This window comes from Alternaria postmessia (assembly GCF_024291825.1).
Source record: "Alternaria postmessia strain BMP 2775 chromosome Unknown scaffold_14, whole genome shotgun sequence".
Lineage (NCBI taxonomy): Eukaryota > Fungi > Ascomycota > Dothideomycetes > Pleosporales > Pleosporaceae > Alternaria > Alternaria postmessia.
In genome coordinates this window covers 19,642-38,134 of record NW_026260087.1, presented here as the reverse complement: position 1 = coordinate 38,134, position 18,493 = coordinate 19,642, and the positions used below count along the sequence as shown (strand labels likewise).

At 52.4% G+C, this 18,493-nt stretch overlaps 9 protein-coding genes across 9 annotated transcripts; 3 read left to right on the top strand and 6 right to left on the bottom strand.

Moving 5' to 3' along the window:
* Nucleotides 1–649: 649 nt before the first annotated feature.
* On the top strand, nucleotides 650–2,999 carry J4E82_003237 (uncharacterized protein; the record flags this gene model as incomplete). Its single annotated transcript, XM_051729526.1, has 7 exons — nucleotides 650–1,004; nucleotides 1,055–1,092; nucleotides 1,185–1,298; nucleotides 1,346–1,380; nucleotides 1,432–2,089; nucleotides 2,138–2,905; nucleotides 2,958–2,999. The coding sequence occupies 7 exons, from the start codon at nucleotides 650–652 to the stop codon at nucleotides 2,997–2,999; spliced, it is 2,010 nt and encodes a 669-aa protein (XP_051590560.1).
* A 246-nt stretch (nucleotides 3,000–3,245) lies between these two features.
* J4E82_003236 (uncharacterized protein) lies at nucleotides 3,246–3,620 on the bottom strand (the record flags this gene model as incomplete). The annotated part of the gene is made up of 2 exons (XM_051729525.1): nucleotides 3,246–3,489; nucleotides 3,562–3,620. The coding sequence occupies 2 exons, from the start codon at nucleotides 3,618–3,620 to the stop codon at nucleotides 3,246–3,248; spliced, it is 303 nt and encodes a 100-aa protein (XP_051590559.1).
* Nucleotides 3,621–5,422: 1,802 nt separating this feature from the next.
* Nucleotides 5,423–7,238, top strand: J4E82_003235 (uncharacterized protein; the record flags this gene model as incomplete). Its single annotated transcript, XM_051729524.1, has 4 exons — nucleotides 5,423–5,439; nucleotides 5,491–5,584; nucleotides 5,638–6,820; nucleotides 6,874–7,238. 4 exons carry the CDS (start codon nucleotides 5,423–5,425, stop codon nucleotides 7,236–7,238), a joined length of 1,659 nt encoding a protein of 552 aa, XP_051590558.1.
* Nucleotides 7,239–7,666: 428 nt separating this feature from the next.
* J4E82_003234 (uncharacterized protein) lies at nucleotides 7,667–8,926 on the top strand (the record flags this gene model as incomplete). Its single annotated transcript, XM_051729523.1, has 4 exons — nucleotides 7,667–7,900; nucleotides 8,031–8,393; nucleotides 8,446–8,712; nucleotides 8,852–8,926. The coding sequence occupies 4 exons, from the start codon at nucleotides 7,667–7,669 to the stop codon at nucleotides 8,924–8,926; spliced, it is 939 nt and encodes a 312-aa protein (XP_051590557.1).
* A 185-nt stretch (nucleotides 8,927–9,111) lies between these two features.
* J4E82_003233 (uncharacterized protein) lies at nucleotides 9,112–9,921 on the bottom strand (the record flags this gene model as incomplete). Its single annotated transcript, XM_051729522.1, has 2 exons — nucleotides 9,112–9,675; nucleotides 9,745–9,921. 2 exons carry the CDS (start codon nucleotides 9,919–9,921, stop codon nucleotides 9,112–9,114), a joined length of 741 nt encoding a protein of 246 aa, XP_051590556.1.
* A 336-nt stretch (nucleotides 9,922–10,257) lies between these two features.
* On the bottom strand, nucleotides 10,258–11,550 carry J4E82_003232 (uncharacterized protein; the record flags this gene model as incomplete). The annotated part of the gene is made up of 1 exon (XM_051729521.1): nucleotides 10,258–11,550. The coding sequence occupies one exon, from the start codon at nucleotides 11,548–11,550 to the stop codon at nucleotides 10,258–10,260; it is 1,293 nt and encodes a 430-aa protein (XP_051590555.1).
* Nucleotides 11,551–12,150: 600 nt separating this feature from the next.
* Nucleotides 12,151–13,118, bottom strand: J4E82_003231 (uncharacterized protein; the record flags this gene model as incomplete). The annotated part of the gene is made up of 2 exons (XM_051729520.1): nucleotides 12,151–12,551; nucleotides 12,611–13,118. 2 exons carry the CDS (start codon nucleotides 13,116–13,118, stop codon nucleotides 12,151–12,153), a joined length of 909 nt encoding a protein of 302 aa, XP_051590554.1.
* Nucleotides 13,119–14,101: 983 nt separating this feature from the next.
* On the bottom strand, nucleotides 14,102–15,087 carry J4E82_003230 (uncharacterized protein; the record flags this gene model as incomplete). The annotated part of the gene is made up of 2 exons (XM_051729519.1): nucleotides 14,102–14,852; nucleotides 14,915–15,087. The coding sequence occupies 2 exons, from the start codon at nucleotides 15,085–15,087 to the stop codon at nucleotides 14,102–14,104; spliced, it is 924 nt and encodes a 307-aa protein (XP_051590553.1).
* Nucleotides 15,088–16,382: 1,295 nt separating this feature from the next.
* J4E82_003229 (uncharacterized protein) lies at nucleotides 16,383–18,226 on the bottom strand (the record flags this gene model as incomplete). Its single annotated transcript, XM_051729518.1, has 5 exons — nucleotides 16,383–16,507; nucleotides 16,562–17,496; nucleotides 17,543–17,627; nucleotides 17,676–17,872; nucleotides 17,949–18,226. 5 exons carry the CDS (start codon nucleotides 18,224–18,226, stop codon nucleotides 16,383–16,385), a joined length of 1,620 nt encoding a protein of 539 aa, XP_051590552.1.
* Nucleotides 18,227–18,493: the final 267 nt, after the last annotated feature.

Sequence of the window (18,493 nt, the reverse complement as noted above, 5' to 3'; positions counted from 1 at the left end):
CACCGCACTCAGCATTAGCTTGCGGGGCTTCTCTGTCGGAACGCGTATCATTGCGTGCATCGGTTACCTTCAGCCAGGATGGTGGCCGGAAAACGACATTGGCTCAATTGTGGTGAAAGGGTTATCCAGATTTCTTTTCACGATCAACTACGGTAGAAGACGGGGCAGCGTGCGGTGCATCTGTCGTGTCTCCTGTCAGCCAACGCTGCAACATATGTGTTGCTTCCACATCATCTACATAGATACTTGAAGTGGGGGCGTGGAACAGTGCATGGTAGCTAGTTCGTATCAGCCATTCCAAAATCAATGACCTCTGTAGGGCGGACGGCACTTCGAAAAGATCAGCGGCTCCTGATTAGCGGCGGGACTACTCCGAACCCACCACACGCGACATCGACATGTCGATAGGCGAGTGTCTTTGCAAGCTGCATTAGCAATGGCGATCAATATCTTAACGTGACTTGATACGTTCGGAAGCTTTGGGAACAGGCCGGAGGGGAGCATGCGTCAGTTGTGTTAGGCCACTGCATCCGATCCCCGCGATGATAGAAATCACTTGGCTACCTAATGCTTCGCAACTGCTTCGTTCTAACTACGAAGTTGCTACCCTCTCAGAATCTCCTTCCTGCTCGAGTTCCACGTTGTCAGTATGGCGCGTATAAACCCAGAGCAGTCACGCCTCCCTAGCGTTTCACCCCAGCTTCCCGCACAAACACCTAACAACAACCCTATGGATTACGGAGCAGTATCGCGACGTCCGAATCATGTGACCAAGAAATTTGTCCTGTGCTTTGATGGTACAGGTAATAAGTTCTCGGGTACAGATTCGGATAGCAACATCCTGAAGATTTATCGCATGCTCGATCGCAATGGGGACGATCAATTTCATTACTATCAGCCCGGAATCGGCACCTACGTTACGAAAGCCAATGGATCTATGACCCGAACAGGCCGATGGGAGAGGTTTCAGTCGTGGTATGCGAAAGCAAAAGACAGCGCGATAGGTATGTTCGATCGGACTTGGCTGCCAAGCATGAGACCTAATCTAGTATAGGAACTTCATTCGACCAGCACGTTATGGCAGGATATAAGGTTAGTAATTAACTGCATGAAACAGAGCAGCAGCTCCGGTTGCTCGCTTGAAGGAGCAACCATGGCGCATAGCACTGACACGCTTTGGACAGTTCCTGATGAGATACTATACGCCTGGCGATGACATATTCTTCTTTGGATTTTCACGAGGTGCCTACACAGCTCGTTTCCTTGCGGAGATGCTCGATCATGTTGGCCTTCTCTCTGTAAGCGCTTGTTCACCATATATCAAGAAGTTTCTAACATGCAACAGGCTGGAAATGAAGAGATGTGCCAGTTCGCATGGAAGTAAGTACAGCCTGAAGTCATTGTAAAACCCTCACTTACACTTTTGGTCAGAACATTTCAGAAGTGGCAATGTCGATTGCCGGAAGAGAAGGGTAGCAAAAGCCGCAAGTCCGGCGAGAAATCAGAAAAGCTAAAGCTTCTCGAATTCATGTGCGCGTTCAGGGAGACATTCAGCCGCCCTGTAAAACCCATACGCTTCCTTGGTCTTTTTGATACAGTCAACAGCGTGCCTGCATTCGAGAATGCATGGATGCAACGCAGCAGGTTCCCGTATACTGCAAGAAGCAGTGCGAACGTAATACGTCATGCGGTCTCTATCGATGAACGGCGTGCAAAGTTCAGACAAGATCTCATCTCCCAGGAGAAGCCAGACAGATCAATGCTTTACAAACACCGTCATCACAAGCATCGGCAGCAAATGAAGGATATGATCCACAGTGATCATGAGGATCATGATTACGACGAAAAGGATCACGAGGAACACCAGGATAGAGGTCGGCGGGACACGTTAGCACCGCCTGAGCGATTCAGAGATCCACATGAGACTTCAGGCGTGCGCAGCCGTAGCGCAGACCGCTCACAACTGGATGGTGTTCATGGCTCTGCTACTCCTTCAATGCGATCGTACGACGCAGCAGGGACTTTCAACTCTCAAGACGAGGATGGCGAACAAGACATTCAAGAAGTCTGGTTTCCAGGGTGTCATGCAGTGAGTGCATTTTACCTGGGATAGACCTTCAAAACTGACAATGCGTAGGACATTGGCGGAGGATGGCCTCTCGGTGACGATGATGCAGCCTTGAGTCACGTAGCGCTGGTGTGGATGGTGCGCGAGGCTCAAAAAGCTGGTCTCGACTTCGACGAAGACAAGTTGGAGGCCCTGAGCTGTTGCCATGAGGAGCCTACAACCACCGTTTTGCAAGCCCAAAACAACATACCGATGATTGCGATTGATCCTGCATCACCCTCACCAGTCATTCCACGCAAGAATTCGGATGCGCCGTCCATGGATACAGCAGGCTACACTGACGACGACAACATACTTTCTCATCACCGTGAACACCCGAACACACACTTCCATAAACACCTCCACAGCGCCGCAACTAAAGGCCGTATCCATGATGTTCTCCAGTTCAATAATGGCGCCAACCGTATGGGCGTCGTCTCGTGGAACATAATGGAGTATCTACCCTTTCGACGTATGGATCTACAAGAAGACGGAACCTGGAAAGCAATCAGATGGCCTTTGCCTAAAGGCGAGACCCGTGATATACCCGCCGATGCCGTTATCCACAGCAGCGTGATTAAGCGTATGCGCGCAGACCCAACCTACCGTCCTGGCAATCTGATAGTAGGTGGTGGTGGGAGAGGTGTCAGGCACGCACCCAAGGACATGGGTATGGGTCAATGGGTTGTCGCTTGTGATGAAGGCCACCATGTAGGCGAGTGTTTCAAGCGCAGACACCCACCTGAGAGGACAAAGACAGACGAAATGGAGCAGCCTGCGTGTGATGGTGGTATGCAGGTAAGCTTCCTCTGATCGTGAATACCGAGAAGGCGGAACTAATTTTCAGTAGGGAAATTACTTTGCTGGCCGCAAGAAGTCGACTGTCATGTAGACCAAGACACTAGTCCTATGCGCCGCTTCTACCTAGATAGTTCCTGAACACTGCTTCCAATTTACACCGCTTTTAATCTGGACGTCTTGAAGCCGGTGCTCTTCGCTTTCGATGGTGTCATATAGTGAAGTGTGTTATTGAAATCATAATGACGTGCATGCCGTACGGCCTCAATACATGATCCTTTATATCGTCTTTTCAAATCTTCACTCATCTACCTAACATCTTCTTCAAGGAACCTTGTGCTCAAGCCTTCTGCGCATCGTGACCCCAGTTCTTCAAACTCTTATAGCTCTTACTATCGGTGTCTTTCTTCGCCTTCTCTTCTTGCGCAAGATGCCTCTTGCAATATGCTACTACCTTGCGCATGTGATCGATGTCTTCCTGGTCGTATTTACTAGCTTCTTTCTTTGGATTCTTCTGCAAGATGGCAACAATTTTACGGCCTGAATCATGACCGATTGTTTCGCCGGAGCCGTTATCCTTGGACCTGTAGGCGCCTTAGAGACTGTGTATGCCATGCAATTCGCAATGTCAGCATTGCATTAGAAGGAGGGTTTACCAGCCGGCTCCCTCGGACTCTTCGCTGCCGAGCCAGTCTTGTAGCTCGTCTGCTGACATGTTGACAAGCTCGTTGAATTCCCTTGGGGCGCCGTAAGCACTTGGCCTCGCCTCAGTTCACACAAGCTACTCACTCAATTACGGTTTCATTGTCCTTGACCATCTTGCTATGTGTTTAGGAATCGTGATAGGTAGTTCGAAATGAGTATTGTCCAGGGTCTTTTTGCAGAATATGCTGTCGACGTTTCCCAGTTCGATATGCTCAATCCGCTCTTCAGCGTCGCGATGTCATGACATCACGACCACGCCCTAGCGCTACTGATGGCGCCCAGCCTTGGAGCACCAAGAAACGGTCGCACGTGACCTAGCGGAGCGCGTCGCGTCTCGCAGTTGGCATGAATGTCTCTCACGCAGCCAGGCATTGGCGCAGGGATATTGGCGCAGTAAAGGATACGAAGACTGCATCAAGCCGTATCGTCTCGCCGCGTTCTCGATGCAGTCTATACTCCCTTCCGCACCAGAAGCTGGCGACCTCTCGGGTGCGCTAAACTGTATGGAGCGGAAAACTGCGAGAGTCAGGTCTGAAGCAATTTTGACGTTGGACTGTGTCAGCTATAAATCCAGCCGGAGGTCGCTGTCGTGCGAGAAGTTGCTGCAATGTTGGTTTCGTTGTTCCATCTCCAGCTTTCGTCTCCAGCTTTCGTCCCCAGTGCTTACTACTTAGTGAGAAGTTTTCTCCAGTCTCCGCAGCCTCCGCAACCCCTTCTTCTCCTCACCACACGCAAGCTCCCCTCAAAGTTTTCACACCCACTCCGCGATGTGGGAACTACCGAGATTACGGCCTCACTTTCTCGTCCGCTGCGGGTCGGACATGCCAAGTCAATGGAATGTTCTTAGTGGCTTCCTTGAGCCTCATGTGGGCCTCCTGCACCAATCCGAACCAATCTGTCGCCGCAACCTGGCTTACGTTGCATCCAAAACGGGTCCCTCGCTATACCTGACCGGAGGAAGACTGCAAGCGATCGGAGATTGCGAATCAAAACAAGCGCTGCGACAAAGCTTATGCCGGTTCACGCGGCATTTGTTTAAAGAGTCGGAGGGATGGTCGGAGAGAGACTGGTGTTGAGGGTTGCACAGACCTGGATGGGGTCGTACACATCTCCATCATCCCCACTGCCGAGAGAATCTGTCGCATCTTGAAGTGAAGTATCTTCACCGACATGGGCCCGGCCGAGGAATACGCGTCGTTGAGTCGACATCCACAAGTCACGCGACTATCAGTAGGTTCCTGGGGATCGGCTGTGCGGCACAACGGTCCCTGAGGCTCGTCGTTGTATGCCATGCATCTGAATGCGGGGTGGGTGTCAGAGGCGTTCAAATCGCATTAGCAGAACGTCCTGTACAACGCCTACCGTCAGATGAGCATGCAAGAACACGATCCGATCCATGTGAACTCTAGGCTGTGTATCTCTTTGGGGGGACTTCCCGGAACGTCGGGCGGATTTGGCTTGGCCGTCGAATCGCGACCAGCTTCCCCACATACACGCCCCTTGTCCCCCAGCGGCTGCGTCGCATTGACAAGCCCACTACTGCAGTTTCAGACCCCCCGGATGACTTCTGTTTGGCTGTGGAGGAGGACAAGCCAAGCTTGTAAGGCCGCTCGCGCGCAATTTCGTGTGACGGCGTGGCGCGTATGACGTAGAAGCCCCGGAGTCGAAAGCTCGGCGCGATGCTGGGCATTACCGCATAACGGGACACGGGATTGGAATTGGCATTGATACTTAAGAATGGATGTGTACCGGACGAGTAACCCCATCTTGCCTTGAACATCAATCTTCCCGTGGTCAAGTCGTCTTACAATCATGGGTTTGGGCAAAGTGTAGGTTTTAATCCGGTTGAAGTACGCATACAGTTGTGCTAACTTTTACAGTGCTGTCAAGATACGCGGCGCCGAGTGCGGCATTGAAGCCATCATACTTGGAGTGATTACTTCGATAGGTGGTTTCCTGTTTGGTTATGACACGGTATGTACCATACATGCTCTGTTTCCAATCGTCCAACGGCTTATTCAAGATAGGGTCAAATTTCTGGAATGCTCATCTTTGAGGATTTCATTCAGCGATTCGGACAGGACCAGGGCAATGGCGAGAAGGCTTTCAACCCCACGATTCAATCCTTGCTCGTTTCCCTCATGTCCATCGGTACCCTCATCGGCGCACTTGCTGGTGCCTACACTGCTGATTGGTTCGGTCGTCGACGCAATCTGACCGTTGGTGTGGCCATATTCGTTATTGGCAACATCATCCAGGTCACCGCGATGACCACTTGGGTACACATGACAGTTGGTCGCATTGTCGCAGGTCTTGGTGTCGGTATCCTGTCTATTGGCGTACCAATGTACCAATCTGAAGTATGCCCTCGAGAGATTCGTGGTGCCGTCGTCGCATCTTACCAACTCATGATCACTGTCGGAATTCTCATCTCCAACATCATCAACTACGGAGTCCGCGACAACCCAGGCGAGGATAGCGATGCTGCCTGGAGGATCGTTATCGGCTTGGGAATCGGCTTTTCCATTCCTCTTGGTGTCGGTGTACTTTTCACACCGGAGTCTCCAAGGTGGTTGGCGGGTAAAGGACGATGGGAAGAGGCACGCATGTCAATGGCCCGTCTCCGAGGCCTTGTGCATGACCCCAACCACGAGCTGGTCAACTCGGACTTCAAGGAGATGGAGGATTCCATCAACGAACAACAGAGCGCTGGACAAGGTACCTGGATGGAATGCTTCACTGGCCAGCCATCCGGCATTCCGCTTCTTGCTTACCGAACCCTTCTCGGATGTGCTCTGCAATTTTTCCAGCAGTGGACCGGTGTCAACTACTTTTTCTACTACGGAGCGACCATCTTCCAGTCGGCAGGTATTGACGACCCTCTCCAGGTTCAACTCATTCTTGGCGCTGTCAATGTAGTCATGACCATTCCTGGATTATGGCTCATTGAGCGAGTTGGTCGTCGTGTGCCTCTCGTCGTTGGTGGTCTGTGGCAAGCTGTCTGGCTGCTGATTTTTGCTATCATCGGTGTCGTGCTACCGCCACAGGACAACCCGGCCGCTGGTATTGTTATGATTGTCGCTGCTTGCATGTTCATCGCAAGTTTCGCCTCTACCTGGGGGCCTTTCATTTGGGTTATCATTGGAGAGACGTTCCCACTCCGCACTCGCGCGAAGCAGGCCTCTTTGGCTACTGCTTTCAACTGGCTCGGTAAGCTATACATCTTCAACACATCAAATCTATTCACTAACGCTCCATGTTAGGCAATTTCTTGATCGGTTTCCTTACACCGTACGCTGACGACGGTATCGGCTACGCCTTCGGTTTCGTCTTCTTCGCATGCAACTTCGTTGCGGCGGGTATCGTTTACTTCTTCGTATTCGAGACCAAATCATTGTCTTTGGAGAATGTCGATATCATGTACTCGGACCCAAGCATATCGGCTAGGACCAGTAAGAAGTGGGTCCCAGCTGGATACATCAGCCGTAACGAACGTGACGACACTTATTGGGAGCGTCGTCACAGTGCTGTTGGTGCTACTGGTGCTGCTGCATCGGAGAAGGTCGGCGACAAAGATGTTGATACTTCGCCTGAGAGGGGCATGTCAACGCACCACGAGAGGGTTTAAATATACTCCCATGGTCAAATACAGGATATCTTTACCTAGGCAGTCCAGGTTAGAGATGTTCTCGCACTGCCGCTGTCTTCTAGCGGCTCCTCCATTTTAGCACTGGGCTACATACCGCCAAGAGGCGTACATAATTTAGACTTTATTCAATTCCAACACATTAACAATTCGCTGCCTCTGTGATGTGAGAAGCTCTTTTGCATTCCGGAAAGGTGCCGGCACAGCCACCCCTGCTAATTTTAGCGTGGCGCATGTCACAAACACAAGCGGCAACGCGTCAGCTCCACGTCTTCTCTCCAGCCACTCTCCGCTTTCAAACAACAAGATACAGTGTCCTCGCTCGTTTTACACTTCTGCCGCTCATTATCTAGGATTCTTTTCTGCCCAACTACGAACACTGAAATACCGGAAGATACGAATACGGAGCTATGCCGCCAGCAGTACCACTTCACAACACCAGCAACCTCGCCAAATTAGCGCGTCGGGCCCTGGTCACAGCGGGGCCGGCTGTCGCTTCGCAGGCCTCGCATCACTTCGAGCGCCGCGGATTGAGTGTAAATCATACTCAAGGAGTTACGCTAGGTGTTATTGCTGCATATGTTGTTGTTATTGCGTTGTTGTGGAATTTACCGTATGTGCGATGGGTGTTGTGGCCGTTCAAGGTATGTGCACCGTAGTAGCCCTAGGAGAAGATGGTCTGGAATTGAGATCATCAGTGTGGTTGATGACCGGGTTCCTTGAGCTTGCAAAATCAGCATAACAGGAGACATGGATGGCTGATTGAATCCACAGATGCTAGTCATTGCCTTCCACGAATTCTCTCATGCAATAACGTCTTGTTGTACTGGTGGGCGAGTAGAGTCAATCTCTCTTGATCCTCACGAGGGAGGTGTGACGCACATGCGCGGCGGCAAGCAATTCATTACTCTCCCTGCTGGCTACTTGGGGTCTTCATTGATCGGCGCTTTACTTACGTTCTGCGGTTTCAACATCGTGGCCTCCAAAGTAGCGAGTATCGTGCTAGGCGTATGTTTCCTACTGACATTGTGGTGGGCGAGAAAAGACTGGTTGACGATTGTGACCATTCTGCTCAGTGTAGGGTTGCTTGTGGCGTTCTGGTTCATCGAACATGGCGAAGCGTTAAGGTTCATGGTCGTGAGTACCCCTTCTCGTCCCTTCGAAAACCGTCGAACTAAAAACTTTCCAGCTCTTTATCGGCGTCATGTCTTCTCTATACAGCGTGTGGGACATCTGTGACGACCTCATCCTCCGCAAGGTTAATTCTTCCGATGCCAGCGTCTTCGCCAAGCGGTACGGCGGTTCATCGCAATGCTGGGGCGTCATCTGGTCACTTGTCTCGTTGATTTTTATGGTTTGCGGAATCCTCGCGGGGTTGGCAGCCTTCAAACAGAGTTTCGAACAGCAAGAGAAGGACAGTCAAGACTTTATTCCTACCGTGCGCATGATGATGCGGGTATGAGACTTGATCTGAGGATATGATATGGTATGGACGGCTCAAAATATGTATTTGGACGGCACCGGGAGACCTGCAAAATTTGGTTGGCGATGATATACCCTTATATGCGCGTAGTATTGAGCTTTGTATTGCTCAGATCGTTCCACGACAGCGAAATGACATAGTATTCACCTCTCAGTGGAGAAAAGAACAGGTCCCTATGCGGATCTAGTTGAGTTAAAGAGTCATTCCCGTAGGCATGATGACCACCACTGTTAGACCGAACCACAAGAAAAGCGGGATGCAACTCTAATCGTCACCACATGTCGAATATCCAAATCACCAGCAACTTTAATCAGCAAGGCGTACATCCGCTCGATATCCAACGCAGGTCCTTCAGGCGTACTTCCCGTCAACCTACTCTCTCTCAAAGAATCCGCCAAACGCGTCCTTCAAAGCCTCCTTCACACTCTCCAACACAACCTTGTCCTCGTCACACTGTCTCTCAACTTGCAGTAAAAGCATGTCGTAGACCGCGCGACCCGTCTCATGGCCCTTCCCAAGCGATTGCAACCTGCTCGTCAACACCCTCCATTCCAACACCTCGTCGTCCTTCGCTTCTTCCAGTTGCTTCTTCGCAAGCTCGTAATCTTCGTCTCGCTTCAATATCGCCTCGCGATAGGTATCAGCGTCCTTGCGAGACTCCTCTAGCTCTTCGTTGGCAATGTCAAGGGCACCTTTGTGGGCACGGAGCTCGGAGGTTTGGTCGCGATATGTGGCTTGAAGAGAAGCGTGGGAGGCGAGAGCGGCGTGGTAACGGTCGGTCAATCTGCAGCATTGAACACAGAGCAACTTGATCTGGTTGCTGCTGTAGGCTGATTTGGCTTTCTCGGCTGCCAGCTCTTGTTTCGTTCTTTGAAGTTCGGCCTTTTGATGGAGAAATTCACGCTGGAGGATAGAGTGTGCATGAAGTTGGCGTTTCTAGCGGAGGTTAATGACCACTCCAAACTTGGGTATACACGTCGCTGTCCATTTATTGTATGTACTCACAGAAGCAATTTCAGTGGTGTGCTTTGTCTTTTTGGATGAGGGTTCTGGGGACGATTCCTCTGCGGGCCGCTTGCTCGTTCTTGGATCTGTGGTCGGTACCATCAGGCCACGGGACTTCAGCAACGCGACTTGTCGTTCGAGCTCGGTCATGTTGACTCGATCGCGGCTTGGTCTCATTGGACAGTGCTGCTAGTAGTTCGTAGAGCAAGGTTGAAGTTGGTGCGAAACAGACTAAGGCACAGAGATGCAAGATATACGTGCGCCAGTTCTTCATCTCTAGGTGACTAACAGTTGATCGTGGGTCACATATCGAGTGGGTAGCTTTGAAAGTGGAAGTGAAATGTGATAGTGGCTTGCTAGGAGATGACTAAAGCCAGGGTGAAGCGTTAATACTTGAGTTCTAGCCAAGATGAAGGTGAAGGTGAAAAGTGCCCAATCGAGAGCGGCCTCGAGTTTCACAGCCCAGAAAAGCTGCCTGATAGAGATGTAGACGCTCTCCTGACTATGAGGCATCTAATGCAGCCCCACTCCCTTCACTCCCTCAAAAAGCGCGTCCTCCCTGACTAATACACTTCGACTCAGGTCCTTCTTTTGCACACTCTGGATACCGCTTAAATGCAAGGTCAGCTCCAGCTCACCCACCAAACTCTTGAGTACATGCTCCACGCCCTTTTCTCCTCCAAGTGCCAGACCATACACGTATGGTCTACCAACTAGCACACAGTCAGCGCCCAGCGCCATTGCTTTCGCAATGTCAGCACCAGATTGAATCCCACTGTCAAAGAAGATTGTCAACTTGTCCCCAACAGCATCAACGATATGTGGCAACACGCCCAACGAGGAATTCCCGCCATCAAGCTGCCTCCCGCCGTGATTACTCACAACAACGCCCTGCACACCAATCTCAACCGCTTTTCTCGCATCGGCCAAGCTCTGAATGCCCTTGAGCACGATTGGCCCATCCCAGTGCCTCTTCAAAAACTCCACATCCTCCCAACTATGGCTCTCCCCGGGGAAGATTGTCCTCATCCATTCTGGCGCCGCAGTGTCCATTTTACTGTCCACATCCACGTCATGCCTCTCCTTGAACTGTTTCCGGAACACAGGATCTGTCATACCGAGCTCCACGCCTGTGCGATCTGCGCGCATAAAGGGGTTGTATCCATTATCCATATCTTCGGGCCGCCAGCCAAGGATATATGTATCTAGCGTTACGAACAGAGCTGTGAAACCGGATTTCTTTGCGCGCTGGAGTAGAGATATAGTAATGTCGTCGTGTTCGCGTGAGGGCCAGTAAAGTTGGTACCAGCGTTGGCCATCGGAGCCGTTGGCTGCGGCGGTATCCTCTATACTCGTGCTACTCGCTGTACTTAGGATGTATGGGATAGCCTCTTTGGCTGCGGCTTTTGCGGCGGCGACTTCGCCTTGGGGGTTGAAGATCTTCAGTACGCCGACTGGCGCCATGGCTATGGGCGCCACCATTTTCTCGCCGAAGATTTCGGTCGTCAGGTCGAGGAAACCAGTGTACTTTACCAGGCGGTTTGGCACAATAGACCATTTCCTGAAGGCATTGCGGTTTTTGTCTGTTGTTTCTCGTACTCCAGCCGATCCGTAGACGTAGCCTTTGGAGTCGGCTGACATGCGGCTACAAGCCAATTCTTCCCATCTATCGGCCTGGAATGTGAGTGGTGGGCGTTCAAAGTCTAACCCGCGTGTGTATGTTTGCATCTCATAGTCAACGGCATCTTGTTCTGGTTTGTGGTTTTGAAATTTGGGATGGTGTTGGGTTGCTGTGGGCTCGGACATGGTGATGTGGTGGGATTCGGGTTGCCCTTAGGATTGAAGTGATGGAACCCGTCAGGTGAGAATGAGTGACGGGAGTACAGACAGAGCTATTCGAGTGGTGACAGACGCTTACTGGAGCATAATGCACGTCACATCATGACAGCTTTACCGGATATTTTCGGAAACAAGGTAGTGCAGGGCCTAATGGCGCATCCCGCACCAGGGCAGTCTTGTGAAGCTTAGGTGTGAGCTATTTGTCGACTATTTAGTGTACCTTAGTGGAGACGCAGGATTGTGTTGTCTGTTGGTGCATGTTGCGTCAATGGGTCTCCAGATGAGGGGGAGCATGACAGTGCAGTGACGTCACGCGCTGTCATGGCAAAGTATGCCCAAGCAGAGGGACATGAGGAAGTGTGTACAAGCAAATGGAGTGGGTGGGGACAGATGTCCGCCTGGTGAATCATTTCTATCCGTCTAATAATGTGCCTCTATACCTCCAATCCATGATGATAGCGTGTGCAAAGCATGCAGCCTCTGCTTCGGAAGAAAAGCGGGCGTCCCAAACTCCATCAATGCAAATATCGATCATCGCAGTATAACAAGCAAGGCTAAATAAAACGTCTAAACAGCGACGCAGCCGCCGTCAATCTTCAAATGTCCACCAGTCATGAACTTGCTGTCTTCGCTGACGAGGAATGCAACGACGCTGGCCACGTCATCTGGGGTGCTGAAGCGGTCGAGCGCAGTCTCCTCCTTGAGCTCTGCCAGCCTCTCCTTGTTCCAGCCGTCCTTGTAGCCCTGTGTTTGGATGATGCTCGTGTGGATGGTGTTGACGCGGATGTTGAGCGGACCAAGCTCTTCAGCGGCGGTAAGGGCGATGCCGCGCAGGGCGAACTTGCTGGCGCTGTACGAGATGAGGTTGGGGAAGCCGCGAAGACCGGCGATGGAGGATCGGATGATGATGGAGCCGCCACCAGAGGTGGTCTGCATGGCTGTAGCAGCGTACTTGACGCCTAGGAATGCTGGGGGGTCAAGAGTCAGCGGAGGGTGACGTTGTCGAAGAGACAGGGGAGTGACATACCAGACTTGGCGTTGATGGTCATGATGCGGTCAAAGTCGTCTTCGGTGACGTCGAAGATGCTCTTGGACTCGCCGCGATGGCAGCAGTTGAGCAGGGCAGCGTCGAGCCTCTCGAAGCGTTGCACCACCTTCTTGGCGCATGCCTCGACGTCGGGCTCCTTGGTCGCGTCGGCGACAATGGTGAGCAGGCGCGACTCGATGGGCGAGCCTGTGGGAATGGCGGCCTTGAGGACGGGCACGGCAGCCTCGAGAGCACCCTGGTCGATGTCGATGAGGGCGACGTTGCAGCCTTCGATAAGCAGGCGGCCAGCAGACTCGACGCCCACCTTGCCGCCTCCGCCCGTGATCATGACGACCTTGCCCTCCAGGCGTTGGATGGGCAGCGGCCGTGTGAGGTTGGTGGATGTGGGCGCGCGCTCCATGCCCGGCCGCGGGGGCTTGTTCAGGTTGAGGGTCGCGATGCTGGCGCCAGGCGTGCGCAGGCTCTCGGTCGTGTTTGCTCGCTGCATGATGGTGGTGGTGGTGGTCAAGTCGGCCGTGGAAGTCGTGATGGTGGGGAGGGAATCTTGTGCCGTCCAGCGGTTGCTTCGTGAGGATGTTGCGAGGGCAGGGCTCGCGGGCACAGGGCCATTTTGCTATTTCTACGTGCCATCATCCCCTCCTCACCGGACCCTTCTTTTCCCTCAAGATGACGTATCGCCGGGATTCCCTAGGCGAAACTTTTTCTGCGTTGATCAAACACCGGATGCGCATCCGTTGAGGCTCTTGCTGGCGGCTGTACCCACTGCCCCGAAAATTTCAGCCAATGTCGCCCCTCGCCGGCATTTGGCCGCACCACCTGCTCCAACTCTGGTGCAATGAGCGGTGGGACGTGTCCACTCCATGTTATCACTTATCGTACCCCGTGTGCACGATTGTGGGTGATGTGGGCAGTACACATGCCGCCGTGTGGTTTTTGACCTGCTTAGGGCGGGGTTGTAATCTAATCGTTTCCACCAGTCGCGCGAATCCAGTCGCGCCCAGCGTGACATCGCCTCAGACCAGCGTCCCCAGGTGTTCGAACAAGGCGGTCAGGCACAGCGCTATTACTGCCAAACGGGCAAGTAGTCCGGCAAGCTATCCATTTGTAACTTCCCAGCCCAGACGAACCGACTTCCCATCTCCAATCGCGTCGTCGTGACCGGGTAACGCGGAAGATCAAGGCAGCAGACAAAGTCTCCTGTGAAGAGCAGGATAAAGGGAACAACGAGTCGGGTGCAAAATCTGGCGCTGGCATAGTGGATCAATAGCCGATGCTACAAAGACACAGAGTCATGAGCCGCATTGAAAAAATGACAGCAAGAGACATCACCGCGGCCGGAATTAAGCATTACCAATTTCAGGCAAGACAGGTCAGCAATGCTTGAGGTTCAGGGTTGACCATCAGCTTTTCATTCAGTCCTCATACAAGGCGTCGCTCTCCTTCACCTCCACCCTGGACAGCACTTTGCATTCACCAGTCCAGAAAGTAGTCGATACCATCCGCGAGCGCTGCCGCGCCTACTGCAGCATGATCACTGAAAGGGTACTCATGTATGCTGATATCCCTCAACGCCGGACTATCCTCCAGCGTGCTGTATAGCTTTTGGCTCAGATCCGTCATCCGCTGCGGTACAAGGATGCTCTGTCTAAAGGCGAACTCCTCATCCGTTTCCGTCCGCCTCTGCACCAGGTTCTGTTCGAGCGCCCCATAGCTTATCTGGAAAGCAGGCTTGGTGGCATTGGAAGTGTTGTTAGCCGAGGGCGAAGTTAGCGGTGCGAGAAAATCCGTGTTGTTGAAGACGTAATCGTTGTTGAAGAAGAGTGCCGGGGAGGCGCTGAGAAATGTATCGAAGAGATCGGGGCGTACTGTGAGAGCGTACAGGACGAAGAGGCCGCCAAAGGAGTGACCGTAGAGCGCATCGCGGTCGAATTCAGCCTTTGGGAAAGCTGTTTCCTGGACCCAGGGGCGGAGAGCAGTGTCGATGAACTCGATGAACTCATTGGCATTGGACTGCACGCCAGGCACTGTTGGCAATGGGCAGCCGTCGCAGACAGGAGGCTGGAAGTCGTAGCTTCGCTGGGTGCTGTAAGGCGAATCTTCAATGGTTTCCGGGTAGCCTATGCTGACGACGATACAGTCGGGCATGTTGAACTCAACTGGACGGCGGCGACGGAAAGCTTCCGTGGCAGTCATGCCGAGTGCATTGCCATCGAGGACATACCTAGTAGTGGTGTTAGTACTTCTTTTCTCATGTTGCTACTGTAGTCCATCATGGGCTCTTACATCGTCTCCACAGTCGAGCTCTCCTCCTGCGATGTCCAGTTCAACGGCCATGCGACTTGAATCTGATATTCCCAAGACCCGTTGGTCGCACTCCAGAACCCTAGGTTAGGCAAAACATTGGTAGGGAATTCGGTGACGAGGGGCGCAAACTGCCAAGCACCAACTGAACTCATGATGATGGTGGTGATGAAGACGGACCGGTTTGTTCAGATGCAGGTACCAGGGGATCAGGCTACCTATCGACTGGAATGCTTTTGGCTTTTGTACCTGATGGCCACCAGATTACTCGTCCCAGAAAATACAGACCCGAGGGGCGGGGAGCAAGCCCGTATCCTGTGCAGATACCACGCCGCAATCGCAAGGGCCCCGCAGTAACTTTGCTCTGGTAGGTTAGCATAGACGCGGCATGGGATTCTAGTCCCGGTACTTACAGTTGGACATCCCGGCCTTATTGAACAATATATACATTGCCAAGACGGGGGATCATCCTTGATGATTCCGGTCTCTGTTCGCCTCTGATATGTTATAGAGAAACTGGAGTATCTTACAAGACGATGTCAACGGAAGAAATCTCTCTTGTGCTGAAGAGTCCAGGCTGCGTAATCGCGAATTAGTGCGATGAGACTGCGAGTCAAGCAGCTATCCAAGTGGATGAGGCGGGTCAGAAGGATTCACTATCTATGTTCTGGCTCTTGGAAACCGAGGACTGTACATGTGCTGCACCGACGAGCCTCAATCCTCCTCGACGGAACTATCGAACGCATGCAAGCCTTCATGCAGACTGTGCGCCACTGAAATCTCGATCGTCGTGCCTGATGCGAACGGCATATTCAGGAACAATTGGTCAAGATCGGTTACAGAAGAATTTGACGCTAGTTCATGCGTCTAATCACATCGTAGTTGTGGAAATGGCATGATTAGATTCACGATACACACTGCTGTAGTTCGGAAGGATGGCGCCGGATGAGCTGGGATTGCTATAGCCACGTGCTGGTCTCCACCATGTCACACCCGCCCACCTTCGCAATTACCTCGGTAGCCCAATCACAGATGACTGCGATATCATTTCCAGGGAACAGCAGCTGCGATAGGATATCTTCCGTGTCATTTCTTACGGAGAGAAGTCGGTTGGCGCCGCGCTGTGGGCTTACGACAAAAGTTTGTTAGTTGGCGTCAGCGCATCGGGCCGTAACCATAAACGTCAACCCAGCCCGACCGCAACCAGATCCTGGGGACCCAAGTGCCGGGACAACAACCTCTTCGGACGCAAACTCAGTGCTGGGTTCAACGGCGAGTCGTCTGATATTTAATCCGTAGTATTCTGGAACACCAAGATGCAGCCATCCGAATCAAGGTACAGATGCAGACAGTGACAGTCGAGGCGAAGCGATGGTAAACGAGATGAAAATATTCAAGGATGTGTTTCAAGGTACTACTTATTCAGCGATGTGCGCCTAGCTCCGTCTTTCTAGAAGGCGCCTCGCCCGGGCAGAGGGTCATTCTTCGCGGGACACGACGCGTCATAGATTTTGGGTTTGACAAACTTGGGCGTCGCGTCGTTGTTGTAGGCCAGCTCGACGAGTGTGGCATTGCCTGTGCGTATGTTAGCAAAGAAGTAGTTGTACCCAGAGAACAAATGACTCTTACCTGAGTTGTACAAAGGCCATCCATATTCAGTCAATCCTTTTTGTGAGTCCCGGGCAAAAGCACCCCAGGCACCCTGGATATATTTCGTGTACTGGTTCTCGGCAGGAGAATTGGGTAGACCAGAGATGTCCTGAGCAGTGCCGAAGACCAAGCCAAGATCGGAGCCATGGTATGCAGCGCTTCCTTGGGAACCAAGACCTGCGCTGCCGTTGTAGAGGCGAAGGTTATCCCAATCACCGTGGTATCTGTATCGCCAGGTAGGCACATCATACTGAGCCCGGTATGCAGCGGACAGAGAGGTTGGACACGTGAAACCGCGCTGAGTGAACAGATCCCATTGTGCATTGGTAAAGTTCAGCTTGGCCGCCCACCCAGAGATGCGATACCAGCCATCTTCATGGTCGGCGTTACCAACCAAGAGTGGAATCTTGGCAAAACAGCCATCGGAAGAGAGTTGTTGGTAATCTTCAAAGACCGTAATGTTGTCCACAGTCGGGTGGAAAGTTGCTTGAGTCAAAGCCACACTTGGGAGACCAGGAACCTTTGCGGAGGCAGCCAGAAGAGCAGACATGTTTGCAGAGCGCACGCAAGACACAACTGCTGCAGCGTCATCTGCAGCGCCGCCACAGCCGATGGTCTGGGACACATTGTACCAGATGGACTGCGAGTACCCGACAGTGTTGGGGACGAAGCTCAGGGAGGTTCCAGACATGGGGATGAGGCCAGAAACGATCGGGTCATTCTTCCAGGCGTAGGCCCAGTAGTCGACGGCAGCACCGCCTGCGCTTTGTCCGAAGATGACAATACGCGATGGGTCGCCTCCGAAACCAGCGATGTTATCGCGCACCCATTCGACAGCGGTACGGTGATCGCGCAGCGCGGCGTTCTTCTCCACACCAGGGGCGCCAGCGAAGCCGAAGATACCTAATCGGTAGCTGGGATTGTCAGTAAACGCATGGATAAAGATGGAGTGAACCCTACTTGAATGTCACAACGACCACATCCTCAGCGTCAGCTAGGTATTGGCCGTTGTAGAAGGGAGAGTGAGGACCAGGAATCTGGAAACCTGGAATGGTCGTTAGGGATATTCTGGCGAATCAAAGGAACAACGTACGTCCTCCGTGAAGAAACACTAGCACTGGCTTCTTCGCGTCCGCATCACCAGCACTTGCCGTCCAGACATTGAGCTTCAGACAATCCTCAGATACAGAGTTGTTGTTCTGGGCTGCAAAGTTCTTCCACACACGCAGACCGGATGGCTGTGTGAAGTTGGGGAAGGCGGACACTGGCGGCTTGACAGCAGGGCAGTCACTAAAGAGTCGTTAGAAGTATCCTCTATGTCTTGTGTTCCTTACGTACGGAGACTATGATTTGTTAGCGATTGTACTCCATGTTGGCGATATTGCGATTACTAACCCACTCAGATGCCTCGAAGACAGTTCCTGCTGGCGCATCGTACTTCTTCGGCGCAGCAAATCTCAACTCGCCGACTGGCGCCTCTGCATATCGGATACCCAGAAACTCGGTCACATGTGTCTTGTTAGACGATGGGTGACCAATCAAGGTACCACTCGATGTCTCAACATTGGAGCCATTCTTCGGCGCTGCAACAGCCGAACCGAATAGCGAGGCTACAGCTGCAGCAGTAAGGAGGAGGTGCTGCATAATTTCAACTCGAAACAACAACAACCTTGCGCTTTAGGGAATAAATTCCAATGCCAGGCGGGCGACCAGCTGACTTTAATGGAGCGAAATTCAAATCGCGGCTCGGCCTGGCAAGCAATTGGCTCCGCGTTCCTGCGTTGCCGTCGACGCCAACCGTGTTCCATAGGGGCAAAATACACTACAACCAGATAAAGCTCCGAGGCAATTGGAAATGTTGCAAACAGCTCCATATTGAGCGCGCGCGGCGTTACACCGGCGCGAAAAGCT